We start from the raw sequence: 24761 nt of genomic DNA on the forward strand, positions 1-24761 counted from the left end.
CTTTTCCTCTCCCCTTTTTACATTTTTGTTGTCTTAAATTATTCCCTTTTGTGTTGTTTGTTACTAAATTAAAGTAGCTAGAGTTATTTTTACTGCTTTTTTCCCTTTAATCTTTATGCTGTAATTAAGTTTTTAACAACCTATTCTGATATAGAATAAGTTGCAATTTTTTTATTCTGTCTGTCCATTTACCATTTTACTCAAAGTTTTGTGTACAGTACTTCTCCCTTTTCATTTCAGGTAGAAGAGCTTCTTTCAACGTTTCTTTTAAGGCACATCTAATGTTGATGAGCTCAGTCAGCTTTTGTTCGTCTGGGAACGTCTTTATTTCTCCTTCATATCTGAAGGATAACTTTGCTAAATAGAGTATTCTTGGGTGATGGTTTTTATCTTTCAGTATTTCGAGTATGTCCTTCCACTCTCTCCTGGCCTGCAGAGTTTCTGCTGAGAAGTCTGCTGATAGACTGGTGGGGATTCTTTTGTAGGTTACCATCCTTTTTTCCCTGGCTGCCTTTAAAATATTCTTTCTTTGTCATTGACTTTTGACAGTTTTAATATACCGTGTCTTGAAGAAGGTCTTTTTGTATTGAAAAAGAAGGTCTCTTGGCTTTGTGGACTTGTCCATCCAGTTCCCTCCCCAGGTTTGGGAAGTCCTCAGCTATTATTTCTTTAAATAAACCCTCTGCACTCTTCACTCTCCCTTTTCCTTCTGGGATACCCATTACCCTGATGATGCCCTTCCTAAAAGAGTCAGATGGTTCTATAGGATTTCTTTACTTTTTAGATCTTAATTCACTCTCCTCTTCTCCCTGTATCATTTCTAGATTTCAATCTTTAAGCTCACTGATTCTCTCTTCCATGTGGTCTGCTCTATTTCCAGTGCTTTCTAATGCATCCTTCATCTCATTTATTGAGTTCTTCAGCTCCAGAATTCTTATTTGGTGCTTTTTTTGAATTTCAATCTCTTTGGTAAAGTATTCCTTCTGTTCATTCATTTCATTCCTGAGGTCATTGAACTGCCTTTCAAAGTTTTCTTGTAGCTGGTTGAGTATCTTCATGACAGCTATTTTGAATTCTCTATCAGATCACAACATTCCGTGACTTTAAATTTGGTTTCTGGAGGACTGTCATTTTCTTTTTCTGGTACTGTGTTACCATGGTTCTTTATGGGGCTTGATGAGTGCTCCTCTGCCAGTGCATTTGAAGTGGTGAACATGTTTCTTCTTTAGGTAAAGCTTTTTTTTTTTTTCCTCACTTGATTGTAGCTATTAAATAGGTTAGTAATTAGATGCCTTTCTTTTGTTTCCCAGTAGGTGGCGCTATAGCACGAGTTTTTGGTTTCTCTTACCCGCGCTGGTTATTTTTGAGAGCTAGCACTTTCCACCCTCCACTGTCCGTGTTAGAGGTGTCGCCTGGTGCCCTCCTTGTCACTATTTCTGTCTCCAGGGTTGTCGGTTCCTTGCTGCTGCCGGTGTTGCTGACAGTGCCATCTGGGGGCACGGAGATGGCCGGCACTGCCTTCACCGTCTCTCTGGTTCTACCTACTTTATGTGTTCCAGTCCACCCACCCTTAGATGACAGAGGTGTGGAACTCTCCAGCATGCTGCTGTGTTGGGCCGAGGAACCTTTGTTGAGTTATGGAAGTTTTACTGGTTTTACTGGTCGTAGATTGAAGGGGAGAGACAAAGGGAGTGTCTCACACCCCCCATGATGTTGATGTCACTCTTCCAAATGGGCACATTTTAAATGCATTTGATAGGATCATAAGGGTAAACTTTTCTGTGTTTTACTAAGCAATGGGTCTAAATGGAATCAGAGGAAAGTAGTCCTTGTTCATGTTTACAATTCAAGCGGTTACATATTTTTTAAGTCCTGAAAGATGCTTTATTAACTGTAAGGGTTCTCTTATTTCTTGATTAAATTTAGCAAGAAGCTTACTATGAAATCTTATTTGCTGGCTGGCTTTCATACTGAAGTGATTCACTTTACCCTGATCTAAAATAGTGTGCCTTCCAAAGCTACTAGTGACAGATAAGAGCAGGAATACAACTTCACATAGTCAAGGAACATTTGTTTCTCTTATAATGCACTGTTTCAGGACTTTGTCCCCTCTCTGGGCCTTTTCCTTTTTTAAATCTTAAACTCTAAACTATAGAATTAAACTCCTTGACTAAAGTTTTCTGTAAGACAATTTATCTTCTTTGTTCCAGAACTCTGGGTGGCCTACATTTCTTTTGTCTTCAACAAACAGTCTTGCTCTTGAATGAAAGACTGCTCCTTTCATGTTAGTATTAGTCACTCACACATATGAAAGAACGCCTGCCCTCTTGTGTCCACAGAGACTGCTACAATAAGGAGTGAATTAGCAAGTTTATCATGCCAGAAATACAGAGTTCTCTCCTGTGGAGATTTGTTACCAGAGTTTGCTCAAGGCTGCCAAGTATGGCTGTACAGTTCAAACACTGCAGAACAACCTCAGCCCAAGAGCTGAATGAACAGTCATTGAGGGGCTTCCCTGGTGGCGCAGTGGTTAACAATCCGCCTGCCAATGCTGGGGACACTGGTTCGAGCCCTGGTCCGGGGAGATCGCACATGCCACGGAGCAACTAAGCCCGTGCACTGCAACTACTGAGCCCGCACTCTAGAGCCCGCGAGCCTCAAGTACTGAAGCCCTGGCACCTAGAGCCCTTGCTCCCCAGCAAGAGAAGCCACCGCAGTGAGAAGCCTGGGCACCGCAACGAAGAGTAGCCCCTGCTCACTGCAATTAGAGAAAGCCCGCGCACAGCAGTGAAACCCAACGCAGTCTAAATAAATAAATAAAATTTTTAAAAAAAGCTGTCATTGAAATTCATCTCATACTTTGCTTGTCAATCATGCCTCCTATGTCTAGACTGTGTCTTCTCAGAGGGGTTGCCCATTAAAATTTCATTCAAGGCTGCCATCCCCTCATAGAGCTTTGCACCACCTGAAGTGTGCATCCTTCTGTCGTTTATGCAGATCTCCGTATTGGCTAATGACAGCCTCGTGGAGGCTCATTGTGAATTAGTTGTACGCTGCTCTCATCATGTAACTTTCCTACTCAGAAATTTCCAGGAATTAAAATTCAAAATCGGAGGTGAATGACATCACATAGTCCCAGGTTATCAGAGGAAGGGAATAAGGAACAGAGAGGCAAGAGGAGAAGTGCTAAATTTGTTGGTGGCGATGCAGGGAACTAAAATGCCGGCCTTCTGACTCCCAGCATGTACGCTCTGAAGTCTTAGGCGGTCCCGTTATTTTACCCCACCCCACCTATCCCTGTCAGGCCTAGAGTAAATGCACAATAGCTTGTTTGTTGAGTGAATGAATGAATGACTGTCTTTGCCTGGCTTCCCAGAACACACGCTCTCCTGTGCTACATCCTGCTGTGCACCTTCACTCAGTGTTGTCCCCACCTGTGATGCTCGCTGCTCTCTACCTGGTCAGCACTTACACAAGCTTCAAGACTCAGATCCACTTCCTCCATGAAGCTCTCCTCTTCCAGCCTTCACTAAGCCAGAAGAGGGAGTGCCGTGGAGGCTGAGCATAGGTGTTCAGACTTAGCGGAAGAGCCCTGGACTGGATCAAGGACCTGCATTCCAGGCCCAGGTCTGCCAGGAGCTGGCCCTGTGATCCTGGATAGATCCCATCGCCTCTCCTCTCGGAGCGTCATTGGTGTTGCTCAGTGCATGACATGCATAGTTCTAGTGAGGTGACATTAGGGACTTCCTGAAAATGTATTTTCTTGCATGTTAATAGAAATGTATTTGCTTAAATGTACTGGTTTTGGGGGGAAAAGCCCCCAAAACATTAGACCCATGGTTCCTTGGATATTATTTTATGTGATAAGGCTAAGTATTTTAAGTTTAAAAAGAGAGCTCATGTAAGGAAAAATATTAAGTAAAGCATAATACAAGTAGTAATCAGACATGGCAAAAATAATAAAGTAGTATAAAAATGGTGGGAGTTTGTGAAGCCCTGGAGGAGCTTACCACCCTGGTTCCTTTTAACTCTCCCTGGGCTCTTCTCTGACCTTAATGTAGCACCGCCAGTTTGTCCATCACTGTTAGTTACTGATGACAATACAGCCTCTCTCGTTGTTACAGCTGTGTCTGATATTCCTTGATCTCTACCACACTCATCACAAAATAAATCACACAATAGGCCTTTAAAAAAGACTTGTGGGCTTCCCTGGTGGCACAGTGGTTAAAGAATCCGCCTGCCAGTGCAGGGGACACAGGTTCAAGCCCTGGTCTGGGAAGATCCCACATGCTGCGGAGCAACTAAGCCCGTGCACCACAACTACTGAGCCTGCGCTCTAGAGCCTGCGAGCCACAGCTACTGAGCCCGCATGCCATAACTACTGAGGCCCACGTGCCTAGAGCCTGTGCTCCGCAACGAGAAGTCACGGCAATGAGAAGCCTGCGCACCACAACAAAGAGTAGCCCCCGCTCGCCGCAACTAGAGAAAGCCCGCGCACGGCAACAGAGACCCAACACAGCCAAAAATAAAAACAAACAAATAAAATAAATTTATTTAAAAAGAAGACTTGTGGCTCTGATTTTCCAACATTTGTAAAACACATTGACCCAGAGTGTCAAAACCATGTTCACTTTTATAAATGTAGATACTTTTTCTACTTAAAAAAATTACGTAGACTCATTACATAAAATTTGGAAAATACAGAAAAGGAGAAAGAAAGAAGGCATCCGTATTCTTACTATCCAACAATGAATCCTGCTAATATCTCCCCCTAATTAAAAGTTCTCCTGGAAAATCCTAGCAAGTGAGGATCTACTCTGTTCGTCATTTTGGAAACTTGGAATAGTCCTGAGTTAATGTATTCTTGTCATCCCAAATCATAAAATCAAAATTTTTCAATGGCAAATCCAGGGATGGAGGTCCACTGGCACCTTTAGAAACGGCAGTTGAGTAACTCCCACAGAGGGGAACCAAAGCTGGGAGAGGATAATAGTAACGGACACTGCAAAATGCACTGTGTACACAAAGCTCTGTGCTAACACTGATGGCTCAGTGTTTTGCATATGTGTTATGCTGGTCTGTATATTCGTGTTTCCTGCAGGGTTTTTGGAGTCTCTGGACGACTTTTACCTTCTCAGCAGTGGTTTGGTATTGCTGCAGACCACAAACAGCGTGTATAATAAAACCCTACTGCAGCACGTGGTACCCAAGTCTCTCCTGGCCTGGCAAAGAGTCCGGGTGGCCAATATGATGGCAAACGGAGGCAAGCAGTGGGCAGAGGTCTTTTCAAAATACAACTCTGGTAAGTGGCCCTGCAGAATAACTTTTAGGCGTGTACGTACGTTTAGATCTGGAGTTAACCAGTAAAGCCATACCCATGCCCTGTCTTCATGTCTCCCGATATTTCAGGCACGTATAACAATCAGTACATGGTCCTGGACCTGAAGAAGGTAAATCTGAACTACAGCCTTGGTAAAGGCACTCTGTACATCGTGGAGCAAATTCCTGCATATGTAGAATATTCTGAACAAACCGATGTTCTGCGGACAGGTATTTTCTTCATGCTAGAAGTCCGGAAGTCTGATGTGTGTGTGTGTGAGATGGGTAATATGTGCTGTGTGAATGTATGATGCGGGGAGTATATGGTGGGGAAGGAAGGAGGGGAATGCCGTTGCTAGTCACACAGGGAAAGAATGACCAGGTTCAGCACAACATGTAAAACCTGCGCCTCAGACTCTTACGTGACAGCATGATCTACCCTTATGCGTAGACTGGGACAAAGCCAGGCATTCACAATCTTAGGACTACTTATGGTTCCAGTATTACCTTCTCTGCTGGGTTCCCAAGTAAAATTTTAGTTCAGCGACTATTTATGGGAGTGCTACTCTGGCCCAGGGACTGGAAAAGCGTGGATGTACAATCCCCAACACACAGTCTGATCGGGAAGCAAGGCACCTAAAGAAGCTATTAGAACCCAGAAAGCAAACAGCAGTGATACGCTCTGGTGTAGCAAACCTGGTGGTGACGCTGTCAGTGGGAGGGATGAGAGAAGGCGGTTATGGAGGGCAGGGTCACAGCCCAGACGTTGGAAGTGCTGGTTTTGGAGTCACATTGCCTTGATTTGACTATCCGTTCCTCAAAATCTTATCCACTCTGTCCAAGCCTTACTTTCTTCACCTGTAAAACCTGACAGTCATGGTGCAGGTCCCTAGTCCCTTACTCGTAATTACAAAATCCCCAAACTCTAAAAGTTCTTTGTTCCTTTGTCTTTTGTCCTAGCTCACTTGTGGTAGCCAAGTATGACCTGATCTGAACTCACTCGGCAGCAAAAACTAACTTGAACTATTTATGGCCTCTATTTATTTCCTCTCCTCTGGAGAGAATTTATACATCAGGCTACAGAGTTATCAATGTCTTTGATTATGAGGGGCTCCCCACAGAGAGACTGCAACATCATCTGTAATTTACACATTGCTGTTCTACAATCTGGAAAACCCTGAATTCTGAAACACATCTGGCCCCCAGGAGCTTTGCGATGTGGGAGTGTAGACCCTTGCGGTTTCACAGGGTCGTCCTGGTAATTCACTGAGATCAGTTTTGTCGATTCTCGAGCACATTGCCGACACTTAGAAGTCCTAGCATCTTGCATTGAACATAGTGCTCAGCACACATAAGAAGTCCTCACTGAATATTGGTTAAATAAATGAAAGAGAAGATGATGTCTGCGTGGAGGTTTACAGGCTAGAAAGGAGCTCAGCAATTTGACAAGGGGACAAGGTCAAACAAACAGAGGCATGAAGACCGTGGTGTGAAGGAGAAACTATTAGCCCAAGACAGCTAGAGAGAAGGCTGTGACACGGAAGATAGGTAGTCAGAGGAAAATACAGCCTTTGGATCCTGATGAGCAGTCAGTTTAGCCTTTATACAAAGTCCAGAGATAAACCCATGAACGTATGGTCACCTAATCTACGGCAAAGGAGGCAAGAATATAAAATGGAGAAAAGACACTCTCTTCAATAAGTGGTGCTGGGAAAACTGGACAGCTACTTGTAAAAGAATGAAATTAGAACACTCCCTAACACCATACACAAAAATAAATTCAAAATGGATTAAAGACCTAAATGTAAGACTGGACACTCTAAAACTCTTAGAGGAAAACATAGGCAGAACACTCTTTGACATAAATCGCAGCAAGGTCTTTTTTGACCCACCTCCTAGAGTAACGGAAATAAAAACAAAAATAAACAAATGAGACCTAATTAAACTTAAAAGCTTTTGCACAGCAAAGGAAACCATAAGCAAAACAAAAAAATCAACTCTCAGAATGGGAGAAAATATTTGCAAACGAAGCAACCGACAAGGGATTAATTTCCAAAATATACAAACAGCTCATGCAGCTCAGTATCAAAAAAACAAACAACCCAATCCAAAAATGGGCAGAAGACCTAAATAGACATTTCTCCAAAGAAGACATACAGATGGCCAAAAAAAGCACATGAAAGGATGCTCAACATCACTAATCATTAGAGAAATGCAAATCAAAACCACAATGAGGTATCACCTCACACCAGTCAGAATGTCCAACATCAAAAAATCTACAAACAATAAATGCTGGAGAGGGTGTGGGGAAAAGGGAACCCTCTTGCACTGTTGGTGGGAATGTAAATTGGTACAGCCACTATGGGGAACAGTATGGAGGTTCCTCAAAAAACTAAAAATTAGCCTTTATCCTTTAGAAAACTGGAGTCTTTGAAAAGGAAGAACACACAGGTCAGAGAGAAGACAGGAGGAGAGTTAGGAAACTGTTGAAATAGATCAGCTGAGAGATGAGAAGGAACAGAACCAAGACACGGTATGGATCCTGGGGATCAGGGCCGGTCCTTCATTTCCCAGGTCCTCGAATCCATTTTGTAACGACACCCAGAGGGAACCGCCTCACTCCAGGGTGGCTCCTGCCAGCTAAAGGCATATAATGTGCATAAAACAGAATTAATTAAGGTGGAAACTTCAAGAAGATCAGATGCCACCAAGTAGCGGACCTACCTCCTCTTCTTGCTGGAAAATGCACCTGAGAAGTCAGATCATTAGGTGGCTACTTGGTTGGCATGGCAGTTCAAAACTGAGAACCTAGCTGTCTGACTTGGTTCTAAGAGCCTGATAATAATAGGAAGCCGCTGATTATATGCTGGTAGATTCAGGTTCTTTGCAATCCCATTCCTAGATCCCATGAAGAAATCTACCCTGGGACTAAAACAAGCTGATGCTGATCTTTCTGTAGTTTTGTTTTGTTTTCCCCCAGAGGCAAGAAGAACACAGAGTTAAATTCATTGAGTGTCTCCTATATACTTGACATACCTTTTACTTACATTCCTTTGTTTGACCTTCATAACATATTTCCAGATAAGTAGTTTTGTTACCATCTTACTGTGAGGGAAGAAAGGCTCAGAAAGAAACATGGGATTTTCCTAAATAATTAAGCAATATCATATAGCCATTAAAAAAAAAAAAAAAAGTCCCGCAAACCTCCTAGTATTTGGAAGCAGCTGTGATACGCCGATAGAAGCCCTGGGTGATTTTAGTCAGCAGGAAGGCATTCGACCTCTCTGAACCTCTGTTTCTTCCTTTAGAAGGAGGGATGTAATATTTATACATCAGCAGGTATTGTGGTGTTATATAAGATACTCTATTTTAAATCTTTTTTTAGTCATGAAGCTTTATGAAAATGTGAAGTATAAAGTGGCCATTTTTATTATTCATTTGAGCTATTCACATAGAGAACTATAATTATAAAAGTTAATATTCATCTAGTGCTTACCAAGTACCAGACCCTGTTGTAAGCTACTCCATCTGTTTGAACTCAGTTAACACTCACAATGATCCTTATAAGGTAAGTACTATCATTGTTCACATTTTATAGACGGAGGCACAAAGAGGTTAAAAAAGTCGTGTAAGGTCACATACCTAATAATGGCAGGACCAGGCTGAAGGTCCAGGCACTCTAACTCCCAAGTTGTATAACCTAGGTACACTGCAATAATAAATGTGACTTTTAGCCTGCACTTTCAATGTTGTCTTTATCTCACTTCTTCCTGATGCTGGCTCTGTGCCCCAGAATCAGCAAGGTTGAATGTCTTGTCATTTGTTTTCTCTTAATAAGTTCACCCCCGAGTAGGGGATCCTATAAAACAGTAAGAAGGGAAAAAGGCAGACAAGGGCTAAGAGAATATGGGAGTGGGAATTAATCCCCGAATGCTGAAGGTTGACTGTCCTATAGGCAATACCCTAGGCCACTGTAATCTGAGCTATTCCCGAAATGTTGATTTTACTAAAGGTGTGTCACATGTTTGACACCTAGTGTCGTTGGCACACTGAAGCTCTGAATGAAGCTGAGCCTTTATGAATGTCGAGCGTCAGAGGAGTTAAATGCCTACTGGAACCGTAAAGACCATCTCCATTCCCCTCACATTATGAACTCTTCCTTTCCCCCCTCCTGCTAAAAAAAAGGGGGTTGGGGGAATGAGGTTAACTGCCTAAGGTCTAGTTATTCAACCCTGAGCCTAGAATTCAGATAATCTTCTGCTTAACAGACTGCTTTAAGAATTTGGGGTGAAAACCCAAAGAACCCTGATGCTTTTCTTCCCCTCATGGAATAATCTAGAGGTCTACCGAGTCTGTAAATGTCAAAGGATCTGTTTGATTGCCAGGGTTCACAGTCATTATTTTCTATGTAGTATCATTTTGTAATTACACAGCTGTGCCAATTTTCAAAAGAAAGTACCACGAATAACATTTCTTTGGTTTCCTCTCTCTTCTGTCTTCCTCCCTGTCCATCCCACCCTTCCCTCCCTTCCATTCCAAATTAGGCTACTGGCCCTCCTACAACATTCCTTTCCATGAAAAAATCTACAACTGGAGCGGCTATCCAATGTTGGTGAAGAAGCTGGGTTTGGACTACTCTTACGATCTGGCTTCACGAGCCAAAATCTTCCGGCGTGACCAAGGGAAAGTGACTGATATGGAATCCATGAAGTATATCATGCGCTACAACAGTACGTAGCACATTTCTCAGGAATCATTCTTCAGAACTCCTTTTCTTCCCCATGGATAAAGAATCCATGTCATTTTATCATCTCTGTACTAGAAGGAATTATAAGAAGTTATTGAATTATTTAGTATTCAGTTGATACTATGCATATTATATACACAACAAATAGAATTTTGTCCTCTTTTATAAAAATGGTAGGGAAGAAGATTCTACATTTCTTTTTTACTGAAAAAGTTATATGTAAAACACAGAAGAAAAAACCCACGTAGGGTACTTTTTTTTACCCTACCGTCGCAAACACAGATTTCCTTCCAAGGAGAAAAGCAGCTACTAAAACAGCAATTATTCATAAATACTTTATTTTTGATGAACAGTATCGAGTCAGATTTGTATTTATTTTGTTAAAAAAAATGTAGGTATATTTGTCCTCTGTTACCTTTCTTCCATCCAATTCTTCACTGTGCAAGGTCCTTGAGACCAGGCTGAGCCTGGAGCAGGGGACTTGGCGGTTGCCTCTTCCCAGTACAAGTCGGAGGTGACTTCTGTATATGGGAGCAGGCTGGGCCGAGGAGGTCTCTGGGGTATACGCTCTGATCATCTAGGCTTTAACAGGTCCAGTTTACTGTGGATAAGTGGATCTCAGAATGGTCGGTGCTCACGCTTTTCCCCATCACTGTTTCCTAGATTACAAGAACGATACTTACAGTAACGGCGATCCCTGCAATACCATCTGCTGCCGACAGGACCTGAACTCACTTAATCCAAGTCCTGGAGGTTGCTATGACACCAAGGTAACACGCCATTGGTGGTTTGGTTTTTTTTTTTTTAACTTTTTGTTTTATACTGGAGTCCAGCCAGTTAACAGTGCTGCAGTAGTTTCAGGCGTACAGCAACGTGACTCGGCCATACGTAACATGTATCCGTTCTCCCCCAAACTCCCCTCCCATCCAGTCGTTACTGGTTTTGGGATTTAATTTCTACCAGTACCTAGGCCTTTTCAAAGGCAGAGCTGCAGAGGTTTTTGTGGCATAAAACACAATAATGTCTCTAGACACAAACTCAATTCAGGAATCAGCTTTTTCAGAGATTCTGGTGGTAGGTCCTATTGCCTAACTTCCAGTTCCTGCTCGGCCACTCAGCTGTAAACCACATAATCTTTTATGCTTCTGTTTCCTCATCCGAAAAATGGAAATAAGAGTACTTGCCTCAAGGGTTGTTGTGAAGAATCCACACTTAATAGCTATAAACTGTTCACAACAGTACTGAGTGCGTTGTTTGTAAATGTACACAGTCATGACGATGATGATGGTGATATTGTGGAGGTTTTAAGGTTTACCAGACCGGCCCAAAGTCCAAAGAACATACTGAGAGCAGTGTGATTTCACGTTACACAGGAATTGAATGTAGCTGAAGGAACAAGTATTGGACCAGATGCTCAAGCAGTAAAGACTTTTCACTATGCTAGAATTGTTAAGTGCCGTAATGTGTCTCACAGTATAGGTAATAAGAAGTTTGCAGTGGGGCTGAAGCCCACTCATATAGGCTTGTGAGAACCAGCTGTTAAAATAGTTGACACCAAGTCGATAGCTTGAAGTGGTGGAATATTTACATCATGGAAATCAGCAAACACTACAAATAGGGGTCTTTTTCCCTCAGAGAGCTAGTTAGTTAAAAATTTACCAGGATTTGGGATGTCCAGGGTTGTGAGTTAGCCATTCAGTTGGTGGAAGGAATCATTCTACCACATCCTTTTGCACTTTTGGCTTGGGCATATGTCTTTTCATTTGCATCTCCAGTCCTAAATTCTAGAAGAAATCTGTTACAAGTGGAGTTAACTGTTCTATCTGAAGCTCTGATAACTGTAAGAATGCCAACCCCCCCATACATTATTTTTTCTATCAGCTTAATGTCTAAACAGAAGATGCCTTAGAATAGTTTGAGCCAAGCTTTAGCCTTAATGACTCTCAAAATGTTGTGTAAGAAAAATTTAGTGGATGTAGCGAGCCTGGCACACGTGAAGCCCCAGTGAATGCTTTTGCATTTATTTCTTTTTAATGGCATTTGCAAACATTCAGTAAAGTGTGTGAAAAGCGTTATATCCATTCCAGAACACACAAAGAGAATTACTTGAACTGGGGAGAGCCCAAGTCAAGCTTCCATCTGCCAAATTTTACTTTCTTCAGGAGACAAGAGCCTGCCAATTTTTCATCAAAAAAGTCTCTGTTGAAGCATATACTTTAAAAATATCATTTCTCTTGAGCCATTTTGAATATGAGGAAAACCAGAAGTTATGAGACGTTTCCTGCTTTCCCCTCTAGGCTTAAGATCTGCTGCTACCCAATGTTCAAGTGTTTTTAAGAACCACGGACCTCACTTTTCATCAAGTTCCTTCTACTTTAATGCTCGTTAGTGCCCTGATTCATAACAACTTTTCCTGAGGAATTAATCTAGTCTAGGCACTGCTTCAAGTATTTGCTCTCATTAATCCTTATGACAACTCTTCTATGAAGCAGAGTTTTTTACAAATGAGAAAGCGGAGTCAAAATACGTTTTGGAGCTAGAATTCCAAACGTGAGTAACCTGATTCCAGGTCTCACACTTTTGGCGGTTCGCTTAACACGCTTCTACTGGTCAGCGCACATTTGAATGCCGGATGGATGCAGAAGAACGTTCCTGTGGAAGCCTGTAAGATTCCACTTTAAGGGGAGCTAATATTGTGCCTTTGGACGAGGAGCAGGAGCGACAAGTACAGCAGGGATGTCGTCTAGCTTTTGCCCAGCGGTTTCCTAAAATGTCCCCCTCTCCTCTCTTTGCAGGTGGCAGATATCCACCTGGCGTCCGCGTACACAGCCTATGCCATTAGTGGGCCCACAGTACAAGGTGGCCTCCCTGTTTTTCACTGGAGCCGTTTCAACAAAACTCTCCATGAGGGCATGCCAGAGGCCTACAACTTTGATTTTATTACCATGAAACCAATTCTGTAACTTGACATGAAATGGAGGGAGATGAGATACAAAGGGCACTATTTTAACTACGTTTTCCCATTCAGACTTAGTCTTAAAATATATTCAATCCAGTCTATCATCAATTTCATTTTTCACTGCCAATTTTGTCATGTTTAAAACAAGCATTTACCATAGGGTAGAGCACTGTAGAAGAAAACATTACATACGGTGAACGACAAGACCGTTTTAGCACACAAGCTTATACACAAGAAAGTATGGTAGCAGCTACTCCCTCGCTCACCAAAATCCATCCTCTGCTTTTAAGCCTGGCCCCACAGACCGCACCTCCCAGGCTGCCTTGGGCAGCTGTGCCACGTGGCGGAGTTCTCGCGAGTGGACTCTTTCCAGGCCTGGCCCCTAACAGCCTGTACTGCTCATGCTCTTTCCCCTTCTCCCAGCTGGATGTGCTTGATGACAGAGCTCTAGGGGGTGCTGGGACCTGCAATAGGAATACTCCAATAGTGTTCTTTTTCTGGTCATTAGGAAGCAACAGCTGGGTCTTTTTCTGGCGCAGGATAGGCACATAATACAGCAAACGTTAATGTTGTCTCCCGTTAGTTAAAAGCAGCATAGCTAATCTGGGAGCAACTCTGCATAACAAACTTTTCTTTCAAAGCTGGAGAACTATATGTGGTTTGAGTGCCGTGGTGCTGGCAAGTTTAAGTTAAACGAGCCATGCTGAACAGTGTAACAGTGACTCTCAACAAGGTGAAAGACTCCCAAAAGAAAAAACAAAGACACACAAGGGCTGAGAACAATCAGAATGAATCAGAGTACACAGGATGTGAAAAACCCAGCAGTTTATTTCAAAGTATAAATTTCAGGCTTGCTGAACAAAATCCCACTACAGTTAACACTTATACAGACAACACTCTACTGTACATTTAAAAAAGAAAAACCCCCACAAAAACCTTCAAAGCCTAATAAAAATAGGGCAACTTGCTATAGCCCAGTTGCTATTAGACATTAGGAAGGTCTTACATTGTCTTATTATTTACACTTTCAACTGCAATAAAGAAAAATCAGGATGCAAGTTTACTACAAAGGAATTATTTTTATATTTAAATTTGAAATGGTTGATAAAACACTAAAGCCAGGATTTCCCAAAAGGTGTTTGATTGCCCAGTTACCTTATTTACAAACAAAATGTTTTTAAAAGATGGCAATTAAATATAAATGATGGGTATTAACTGACTCTACAAATAAAAAAAAAAATGAAAAACTTATTTAGCATGATAAAATAATTTGACCAGAAGACAAAGCATGTATTTGTATTATCCTGTCCCTCCCCACTGGCTGGCTCAAGGGGAATAAGTTTTAGGAATTGGGTAAACCTGCCGCACTAACAAAACACCTTATAGGAATTGTTCTAATCTTTTTCTTTTTTTTGTCCCAGAATTTTAAAAAGGGGAGGGAGCTTCATTTGCCCAGTAAATAGTAAGGCAGGCAGAATCATACAGTGGTTTTAGATAGAGTTATTTTCAATAATCTAATACTGGGACATGGTATTTCTGGAAATTAAAATAAAACAGGCCAATGATAAAGCTAAAGTAATGAATAAATCATAGGATACTGAAATAGCCCAAGAAGGAAAGTCCCGGAGAACACTTGGAAGTGTCTGCCGTAACCTACTGTGCTAAGATCACAGTGTATAAAAGTGAGAGAGGAGGATACCACAGGCATTATTTTCTTAATCTTGTACAGTACTGGAAAATTCGCAGAATAAGACAAAAGTGTATGCAGTATTAACAGCTTGCTGCGTAAATGATCATTTTGAAAGTGTAAGCAAATGAGCAAACAAAAAAAACTACGTCAACACTTAATCCAATACAGCAAGAGAACTGTGTGGTGCGGCCCACCTAAGGAGTTCTGCCGACAGATGGTCCTAAGATTCCAAGCTCCTTGCTTTAGGTCATTTTTTTCAATTAAACCTTTCATTTACTATCTGGCAATGGGGGTCAGGAGAGTGGGGAACACCTCTCTGTGAGGCAAATGGTATCCCAATAAACACTCACTTCTCAAGGAAGAAAGCGCTCTACTCTTCACTTCTCTCATAAACTTCTACTGTGTTAAACAGCACACAGTTTTCTGCATATTTTAAAAAGTGAGTCCAGAGAAATAGAGGGATATAGTTACGTCATAAAGTTACCTGTTAACAACAGATGTCTTTGTATGTAATTTATAAATTTTACTGGCAAGAACATAATTTTAAAATGTGAGGCTTACACTTAAAACAGGGTGAAGATTACTCTGACAAAGTGCAAAGTAGAGAGTAACAAACATCACAGTTACCTTTAAATGTCATATAAACATCCTGTATTTCAGGCTGAAGTATCAGAAGTTTCCAGGATTTCCAATAAGGCAATACTTACACAAGTATTGTCAGGCTAAAAAGGTAGCAAACTTGCATTCCCAAAATGGGATTATCAAGTTTATTTATAACACTCTGTGAAAAGATAGATACTGTGAAATAAAAAAAGGTACCATGGAGTGTGAACTGCTATTAAAAAAATCTGTAACCAGTAGCTATTTCTAGTTGAGTCCTCCATTCTCTGTCCCCAAAGAAACAAACCAAACAAAAAGAAAGTACTCCTCAACATGAAAACCTGCCCCAAATAAAAGCCTAGAGTTCTAGCCTAGCACCCATAAGTAACTCCAATACAGCTGCTGCCTATAAATCCCATGGCAGGCTAACTGAAGGAGACCATCTCATAATATCTTTTCCCTCAAATAATCACAATTTCTCTTTGTACCTTCCCTCCACCACCTGTAATAAAGTTTTATTTTACTGTAGAAAATTTATTTTTAGGGTTACTATTTAAGTATTTTTTTTCTCTGACAGAAATGACACAATATAGGCTAAAATAATATTCTCATTCTACTGGGCTTTCTTCACCTGATTATATAATGCTATGAAAGCTTTAAAAAAAAAAAAAAAAGGATTAGTAAATATAAATAAAAAACGTTCACCAAGGGCACCTTTCTAGGCTAGGTAAGCAAATTATCATCAAGTGACCACAAAACCGGTCAATAAAGAACAATTTTGAACGTGGGCTTTCTATTCTGTAGACAGGAATGATCTTGAACACATAATCAACACTGCAACCATTGCAGGTAAAAACATATATACATGCAGATATAAGATAGGTGCTCACACACATCTAGAAGATCATCAATTTCTCCCTTTAAAGTTTCATTGGCATGACATTGGCAACTTCTTTACCATCATCATTAGTACTAGAATGAGTAACGTCTGCATAGTTGGTTGGCAAATACAATTAGTGGAAACTTTAATTCTTATTGTGGTCTCATTTTCTGAAAGCAAAAGGAAGATTTTGGATTTACTTTTGGCAATCTGTAGGCTTTCTTCAGCATCAATCAGACTTCACACCCAACATGACAGTACACTGACCGGTAAAAGTCTCTAAAGAGTTTCTTTACAACTAGAATGTTTCCTTATTACAAGCCACCGAAGTTGCAAACAAAGCAGCATTAATATTGAAGCCATAGCTCCTGCTTATAATTCCAGGAAAAATTAATGACTAACTTATTTAAGAAGGTAGGAGTATGAATTCAAATATGGTATGGGAAGATGACTTGAAAATTTGTTTCACAAACTCCACAAATTCCTTTCCACGTATGGCCAACCACGCTCTCACCCCCCAAATTACACCACCTCTCCTGTCTTAAGCTATCTACACTCAAACATGTACCTGATACCACGTATAGCTGGCACTCATAATGAAAATCCATGACCTAAGCTGAACTTGATTAAAACTTTGAAGAAGAACAGAGATGCACAGAAGTTATATCTAATTGTTACATAAAATGACTCCAAAGGATATACTTTAAAAAATCCTATCCAAAGCTGACATACAGTAAATCAGACAAAACTTAGCACCATCAAAACAAAGTTAAAAGATTAAGACAGGAAGAATGACAGGAGAATAAAGAAGAAATGGAGCTTTCCCTTTGATAGTTTACTCACTGTATTTTGTGAATTTTACTATTTATTTCCTTTGAAAGAATACTATGCTTTGGGTGATAAGGTAAACTAGAATTGCTTTCATCATCTCTAAAACCTTGTGCAACACAGATACCAAAATATATTTGAAGGAAAATTTTCTTACACAACGTGGTGCAAAAATAAAAAGCATTTATATTCTTGGAAGAAAAGAGCAAGTCAAATTTTTGGAGTTAAATGTAGTGACGTCACTGATGAGACTATTTATAAAAGGCTTGGTCTAAAATTTACTTGAGGGAGATGTGCTACGTTTGGTGGAGATAAAGGAGAAATGAGGGTGAAAGGCTGTCAGGGAAGAGTAAATAATAATGGACAAATGGCCCTGTTTACTTTTGTCGTTAATCTTTAAGGCACAAAATAAATGGAAAAACCAGATTAGAAAAGGGAGGGCCCATTGCAGATCTTTTTCATCTAACTGACAACCCAGAAGAGACAAGAGAAAAGATGAACAGATCCTTTCCTGTGTTCAAATTAAACTATTTAACCATTTTGCTTTTTATTTTTTCTTTGGGTTCCATTTAGATTCAGTTTAAATCATTTATCTATGAACCTACAGATCTCTGAGAAGCAGAATCATGCCAGATACATACGTCAAATCCTTTGATCTACTTACTTCACACTGGAAGAGAGGTAAATTTGAGAATGAAAATGGGAGATTCCACTGCAATAAACATATAAATACAGAAAAGCACAAACACCCACACATATACCCCAGCCTCAAAACTAAAGCAAGGTGCACATTTACATTTCAAACCCTTGAAGCGTGAATTGTTCAGGAAAAGGTTCTGCTTTATGGGCTGAGTTTATTCTGATTATAAACAAATGTAATGTATATACACATCTGTCCAAGAAATCCTGCACAGTGTGGATTTTACAGTGGGTATCATGCACAAGATTAAAGCGAGACCCAAATGTGGAACTTTTGAAGAAGGAGGAAGAGATAAAGGCCCCAAGGTTTAACTGCTCTGGGAAGAAGAGATCACATCCGTTGACTGAGGATCACAGAAAGGTCCAAAACGTCCATAAATGTCCTTGGCTCGTACTGCAAAGTAGTATTTGCTTCCAGATACAAACTGGGTGAGAGTGCATGCCATGGGCAAGGGAAGCGCCTTTACTTCTCCAATCTTCTTCCACTGGGAGGGCACAGTGGCACTGGGCTCCTCGTGGTAAGCATACAGATGGTAGCTGTCGACGGCGGCACAGCTCCTGTCCACCTCGAGGACGCTCCAGGACAGCACAATGCCGTTTTGACTCTGCACCCGGGCTAACTTCAAGTGCGGCTTCTGAGGCGGAGATGTGCTGGCAGCCTCTGGGGGCAGGCGCTGCGGCTGCGGGGCTTCTGGTAAAGGCGCCGGGTGCACAGGGCGTGAGGGGGGCTCCTGGAGGAGGAAGAGGCACGCCAGTTTATAATGGCCACGAAGAGGGCCGCTGCTGAAGGGAGAGCACAGCATCCTAGAGAACATTTAGAGGGGCTTCACCTTACACCAAGGACCCTGGGAGACACCAGACCCCATGCCATTTCTGGCAAGTTCTAGTTGATTTGTAACCAGTAACGCCCCGCACGATGAGAGCTAAGGTTCCTCCCACTCTACGTTTGAGGTCTAAAATACTGAGTTTTCCTTGGGAAACAAAAGCCCTTGCTGATGGAACATCATCTTGATAAAAACTGAAATAAGCATCTACTTCTAACAAGATAATTTATGATTTGATGATCTGTACTACAGATACTTATTTTAATATAACATAACATTTTTAAATAACGTGTGGCAGTCTATCATGTAAAATTTGAGTATCAACTCTACTTTCATTTTCAAACTGCTTTCCCATATAAGGACAGCAGCGTATTCTTATAAGTAAGCACATTTAACACTGAATGTATGTTCTTTTTCCCTTGGTCAGCACGAAAAAGGTGACATTTATATTGGACTGTGAAAGATAGAATTTAGAAATGTAGAAATAGTCACAGACCTTTCTGCCAGTAGGTAAAAGCATGAGCGAGGGCATGGGGATAGGCAAGTGAGGGGATTTATGGGCAAAAACAAGTATTAACTTTTATCTAGATATCGGGTATGTGAAGAAGAACATACACATTTGGAAAGGTAAGTTAAGGCCAGATGACGAAAATGTATGACGTATGACCTTGGGCTGGTTACTCAACCCCTCTGTACATTAGCGGCCATACCTATAATACAGGTATTAAATAAAAACTAAAGTTAGAACATGAAAAGATACTTTTTAAAATATCCTTTTTAATACTCCAAAATGCTCTTTTTAATTTAACCATGAGTTTAAAATGGTCTATTTCACTTTGCATGCCCCAGATGTGGACTCTTTTTATACACTGTTCACCACCACAAGCAAACTCAGTAATCCTCAACCATCATTCCCTACAAACATTTGCTCACAATGGTAAGGTCTATTTTCTTCAATAAACTTCTGCTGGAGACACAGAAGACCTGTCATTTCCTTTTGATGTAACCAGTTTAAAGAAAAAGGTACCAACTGCAACGATATTTGACGGCTCTACAGGTGAGAATTTTGTGAAACCAAGCACCCACACTTACAGTATGCACCTGTGGTGGCCGGTGATGCACTGTGAGCTGAGGCCCTGTGGATCCCAGGGTTAATCCGTTGTTGACAACGTATGTAGTTGCTTGAGGCACTCGAAGTGTAACACCTATAAAAGAAAATTCAGTGACAAAATTAGAATTCCATGACACTGAATTAACCACTTAAAGTCAGTAAAGTGATGTTTTCACCATTCAAAGGGAAAAATATTTCTATTTTTCCATAAGTCTATACTCAGCTAAAGTATTATTTGGGCATGAGGATAAAGAAATTCTCACATATGCGAGCTACCAAAATAAAATCTACCTCTGTGAACTTTTCCTCAAGTAGCCACTGGAGGATATATGCTCCCCAAATGAGAGAGAAAATCAAGAAAGAGGAAAACAGGAGACTTAGTGAACAGGAGAGAAATAAATGCCGTCCCTACCAAAAGGACTATAACCGAAAATCCTAGAACGCTGAAACACTGGAGCTGTAGACATGTACAAGGCAAACAGGTCAGAATGGAGCAGTGTGACTCTAAAGAGAGAAAACTTGAAGCTATCTTCACAAGGATCGCCGCCGCCTCCAGGACAGGGAGGTTACCCTTGCCTTGCGTTAATGAGGTTCCTCTTTCTTTCCATGCCCTGCTGATCAGCTGAGGATACTCATTTCATCCAACAGAAAACTCTTCTGACATACATCAGGGCAACAAAAGCAGAAAATTTAGAAGCCACCCATGCCTCAACCATATTCCTGCCATATATTCAGTACCACCATGTACCCTGACTGGGGTGAGCCCAGTTTCCCAGGATTCATTCATGACACAGTTGACTGATTTCCCCAGAGAAAGCTCTTGTAAACTTGAGAAAGCTGAAGCCAGAATGTGAACCAAAGACTCTGCTTAGTTTATTTTCTCCTAGAAGCCATCACCTAATAATGGCATTACTGAAGTTTCTTTAAACAGCTGGATTTGCCCTTGCTATTAAATTTTGCAAAACTAAATATTTTTAGTGATACATATATAGATTGCAAAACCATACAGAAAAACAGAAAGTAAGTAAGGATGATGGTTATCTCTGATAGAAAGGGAGAGGGATGCAATTAAAGGCGGGCATATAGTAGACTTTTGGATACTGATAAAGCTCTATTTCTTAGGCTGGTGGGGAGTTCATATGTGGTTCGTTTTGCCATTTTTCTTTAAATTTTAAATATACCTTTTACAGAAACTTGTTTGTATGATATATTTTACTACTAAAAATATATATATGTACTTTTTCCATTTATATACACATACATATACCTATGGAAATTACAAGTTACCTTTAACATTTTCCCATCTTTTATTTCTCAGCCACTTTCCATGCCTTTAAGACTCTCTCATCGGAGGCTATCTTTTACCATTATCTCCATCTGGGCTAAGTCACAATTGATCATTCCCACTTTAACTAGGCAAGGTGTCTCTTAATAGAGTACAGACCAACATCAAATAGGGTACTGTGACAGTACAGGCCACAAGTAATTAAATTGAAGACAACACCCAGAACACATATCAGATAATATACAAGTCCAATTTTTCTGGTTAACTCTCCTAAGGGAAGAAAAATGAATTAATAATAGTTTTAATATGATATTTAGCACTTTTTGCTAAATCTAATGTCAATATAAGCTACTCCAGCTAAGTGCTAAAGAACTACATGTAACTTGGAGCCATATACAGGAAAAGAGTCTCTTACTATTTTGGGGATTGACCTGCCGAACAGCAGGAGCCTGCATAACAGTTCCTCGCAGGGAAGCCTGAGCTGGTGGTGCGGGGAGAGCTGTATAAACCACTTGATGGTTTGCAGGAGCTCTTGGTACAGGGAGCCTCGTGGTCACCTGAGTTACTGGACGATGTGTTACATTCACGGTGGTTGGAGCTAATGAAAAGCAGAAAAATATATTTAAAATGCAGTAAATGTTATGCTAAGTAAACAGTATTAAATGATAATTAACTTTATACAAAATCTGATTTACTATAATAAAGAGAACTAGAGACAAGCGACTCCTTTTGTAATCGTGAAAGGTAAGAATGACAGGGCCAATCAAAATTAATACTACTACAATCCAAGCTTCAGAAGAAAAGAGTACCTCAACCAGGTCCAATGCCCTTCCTACGCTAGTTTAACTAGATTAAATAAGCAAGTGAAGATGAAGAAAGGGTTTAGACCTTGAGAGTATGATCTTATAGGAGTGATTTAAAAGAGTAAATTTTCCCTTCCTCAGTGTTAAATTATTCTTAGCAGAGTGGAACTTTCGGCCCTCCAGGCCTTCTACCGATGGGTATAAATCCAAGAGGGTAACTCTGTGTTCCCACAGTTTAAAAAAACTGGCTATTATAATTGACATTTTCTTCAGATTAGCCAAACCATTTCTTACTCAAAACAATAAAACACCCATTAAAATACAGGCTTCTTCCTTCTCTACTGTGGCATTCCTCCTAATTTATGTCCCAGAGAGCATTAATGCCTTGAGTGATATTAACACATATTTATCAAAATATGAGTCCTAGATGTTCACTGACAGCATAGAAATACAGTAATGATTTCAGGAGTTAACAGTTTCTTGTTGATAACTCTCTAAATTAGAATTTACTTTTATAAATGACCACATATTAACTATACAATAAAAATCAATAATAAATATACTTTCATATGGAAAAATGGGCTCTATAATAAAATAAATTTGGAGGTAAACACTGGATATAATAAAGAGACTGCTTAGTCTTTACATATCCTAACTTTCAACGTGAGTCTTTCAAAAGCGGAAAAAAGTAAAGTATACAAGGAGGAATACTTATCTCTTCATCTCCTTATTCCCCATTTTACTATCTGTATTGTTCATGGGTTTGCATAATGACATTTCCTTCTAAATTATCTAAATTAGGTGACTCTCATTTTAATTTATTTCACTGGATCAAATTCCATGTGAGCTCAATGTATACCTTAATGAGAAGAGTGCTTATATAAGCATTTTGCAGATAAATCTCTTAAGCAATAGGCTATTTTTTGAAGAAGACAACCTGTCTTGATTGGCTTCCAAACAGATTAGGAGATACAGGCGACATCTTGAAAATGTCTGATTTATAGTTTCTTGAGAGGTAGCAGGTAAAATATCAGTGGTTCTGACAGTAGTGTTAGGCCAGTTAAAACTATTTCTAGTTAAGAATCATTTAAAAATTCTTGTTTGATCAGTCAATTATAACTTCTTGGTTATAATCAGAATGAATCATTACACTCATCCCTTCCAGAGAAACTATATTCATTTCTGCTGTTTACAGTGGCAAAGACATATATAATTGAACTCTTCTTTATAACTATTCTGTATCAGTGCTGCTACTTGAGACTGTCCACGAAATTAAGTCATACTGCATTCAAAAACATACATTGCCTTCAAAGTAACAATGAGGACTATTCTTAATTTTCTGTCTAATCTTTTTTTAAAATACTTTATAGTTTTTATAACTTATTACTAACATAATTAGGGTTAAAATCCAATTCATCTCAAGGGAATGAGAAGACAAGCCACAGACTGGGACAAAATATCTGCAAAAGACATATTTGATAAAGGACTATTATCCAAAACATACAAAGAACTCCTAAAAATCAACAATAAGAAAATGAACAACACGATTAAAAAGTGGACAAAGAATCTGAACAGATACCTCACTAAAGAAGATAACAGATGGCAAACAAGCACAAGAAAAGATACTCAACATAACATGTCATTAGGGAGATGCAAATGAAATACCAATGAGATTCCACTAAACCTATTAGAATGGTGAAAATCTAAAACACTGACAATACCAAATGCTGGATGTGGAGCAACAGTTCCTCACACTCATTGCTGGCAGAAATGCAAAATGGTACAGCCACTCTGGAAGACACTTTGGCAGTGTCTCACAAAACCAAACATATTCTTCCCGTATGATCCAGCAATCACGCTCGTTGGTATTTATCTAAATGAGCTAATTTTCTGTCTAATCTTTCCATTCAATTTCATAGTCATATTTCACTGCAGGCAAAACTAAAGTTTCAGCTTAGTGATTCAGCATATTTACCTGTAGGTAGTAAGTGTATGGTTGTCTGAGATGGTCCACTTGTTGGCACCCCAGATGGCTGAAGAGGTGGTGCTGGCTGGATGGGTTGCAGTGGTCGAGATATAGGCTGAGAAGAGCTCATGGTTGACCCAGGAGTGTGATTTATCTTTTTAAGGTCTGTTAATTAAAAGTGAGACAATATGATTATTGATAGAAAAAAATTAGAAATACAAGTTTATCCTTGCCATTCAGTCACATTTACCCCTAAGAGAACAATTTCTTTATTTTAATTAAGTGTACTTTTGCCAATTTGAAAACCAAGTCAGGACCTTAAACAATTCACTGTTGGCTCTATCACAGATTCTAATTCACATTTAAAGAAAACACAGTTTTACTTTTTTTTTTTAACGAAAGAATCCTACTTCTAACTCAATACAACAAATTTAAGGCTTTAGCAACTGCTACTTTAATACTTGAGTGTTGATGAAGAACAATGCACTGTAGATGGGAGAATTTAAGTCACACTCAGTGGTGGGGCAATGGAAAGAGACTCCAAGAGGCAGGGGTGATAGAAAGGGAACTGACAAGAGCACTGATAACAAACTTTGCTTACTTTACTTTTTTATCTACAACCAGCCTTACCTGTGTCTTCTCAAAAATAACCTGTATTTATTTTTGTGCTCTAGGAAATTCCTTCCATTAAGATTTCTCTATTAAAAAAAATAGTAAAAGCAATACAGAAAATCTGAAACTTTTAAACAATAATCAGACGGGCATGAATTCAACCCTGACACATGATGGCACAAATCTTCCAATTTTACATCAGTTTTATACAAAAAAAAAAAAATTGATTTTAATGTCACATAATGAATTTTATAGCTAATTAATTTTGTTTTCCTAAAACCAACTTAACTATCTTATCCCTAAAACGTAATTTTTAAAAATCTTTAGTTTTAAAAAAATTTAATGTCTTTAAGGTAAAATAATTAGCACCTGATCCTATTAGATTTTCCACATGTATTATATAATTACCACCACAAAGTTTTAAAAATATGTCTGTGA

At 39.8% G+C, this 24761-nt stretch overlaps 2 protein-coding genes across 3 annotated transcripts in view; one reads left to right on the forward strand and one right to left on the reverse strand.

Moving 5' to 3' along the window:
• PLBD1 (phospholipase B domain containing 1) overlaps positions 1 to 13126 on the forward strand; it is a 76238-nt gene extending 63112 nt beyond the window's left edge. The window contains exons 7-11 of the mRNA XM_065887009.1: positions 5102 to 5302; positions 5410 to 5550; positions 9864 to 10049; positions 10730 to 10836; positions 12862 to 13126. Of these exons, the coding sequence (XP_065743081.1) occupies positions 5102 to 5302; positions 5410 to 5550; positions 9864 to 10049; positions 10730 to 10836; positions 12862 to 13029 (803 nt within the window). The 3' untranslated portion in view covers positions 13030 to 13126. The remainder of the gene's footprint in view (positions 1 to 5101; positions 5303 to 5409; positions 5551 to 9863; positions 10050 to 10729; positions 10837 to 12861) is intronic.
• A 4904-nt stretch (positions 13127 to 18030) lies between these two features.
• ATF7IP (activating transcription factor 7 interacting protein) overlaps positions 18031 to 24761 on the reverse strand; it is a 74974-nt gene continuing 68243 nt past the window's right edge. For both annotated transcript variants that reach the window (XM_065887313.1, XM_065887312.1), the window contains exons 11-14: positions 23721 to 23876; positions 21358 to 21540; positions 19639 to 19751; positions 18031 to 18453 (exon numbers count right to left, since the gene is read on the reverse strand). In XM_065887313.1, the coding sequence (XP_065743385.1) occupies positions 18031 to 18453; positions 19639 to 19751; positions 21358 to 21540; positions 23721 to 23876 (875 nt within the window). The remainder of the gene's footprint in view (positions 18454 to 19638; positions 19752 to 21357; positions 21541 to 23720; positions 23877 to 24761) is intronic.

Source organism: Phocoena phocoena, chromosome 11 (genome assembly GCF_963924675.1).
Source record: "Phocoena phocoena chromosome 11, mPhoPho1.1, whole genome shotgun sequence".
Taxonomy (NCBI): domain Eukaryota; kingdom Metazoa; phylum Chordata; class Mammalia; order Artiodactyla; family Phocoenidae; genus Phocoena; species Phocoena phocoena.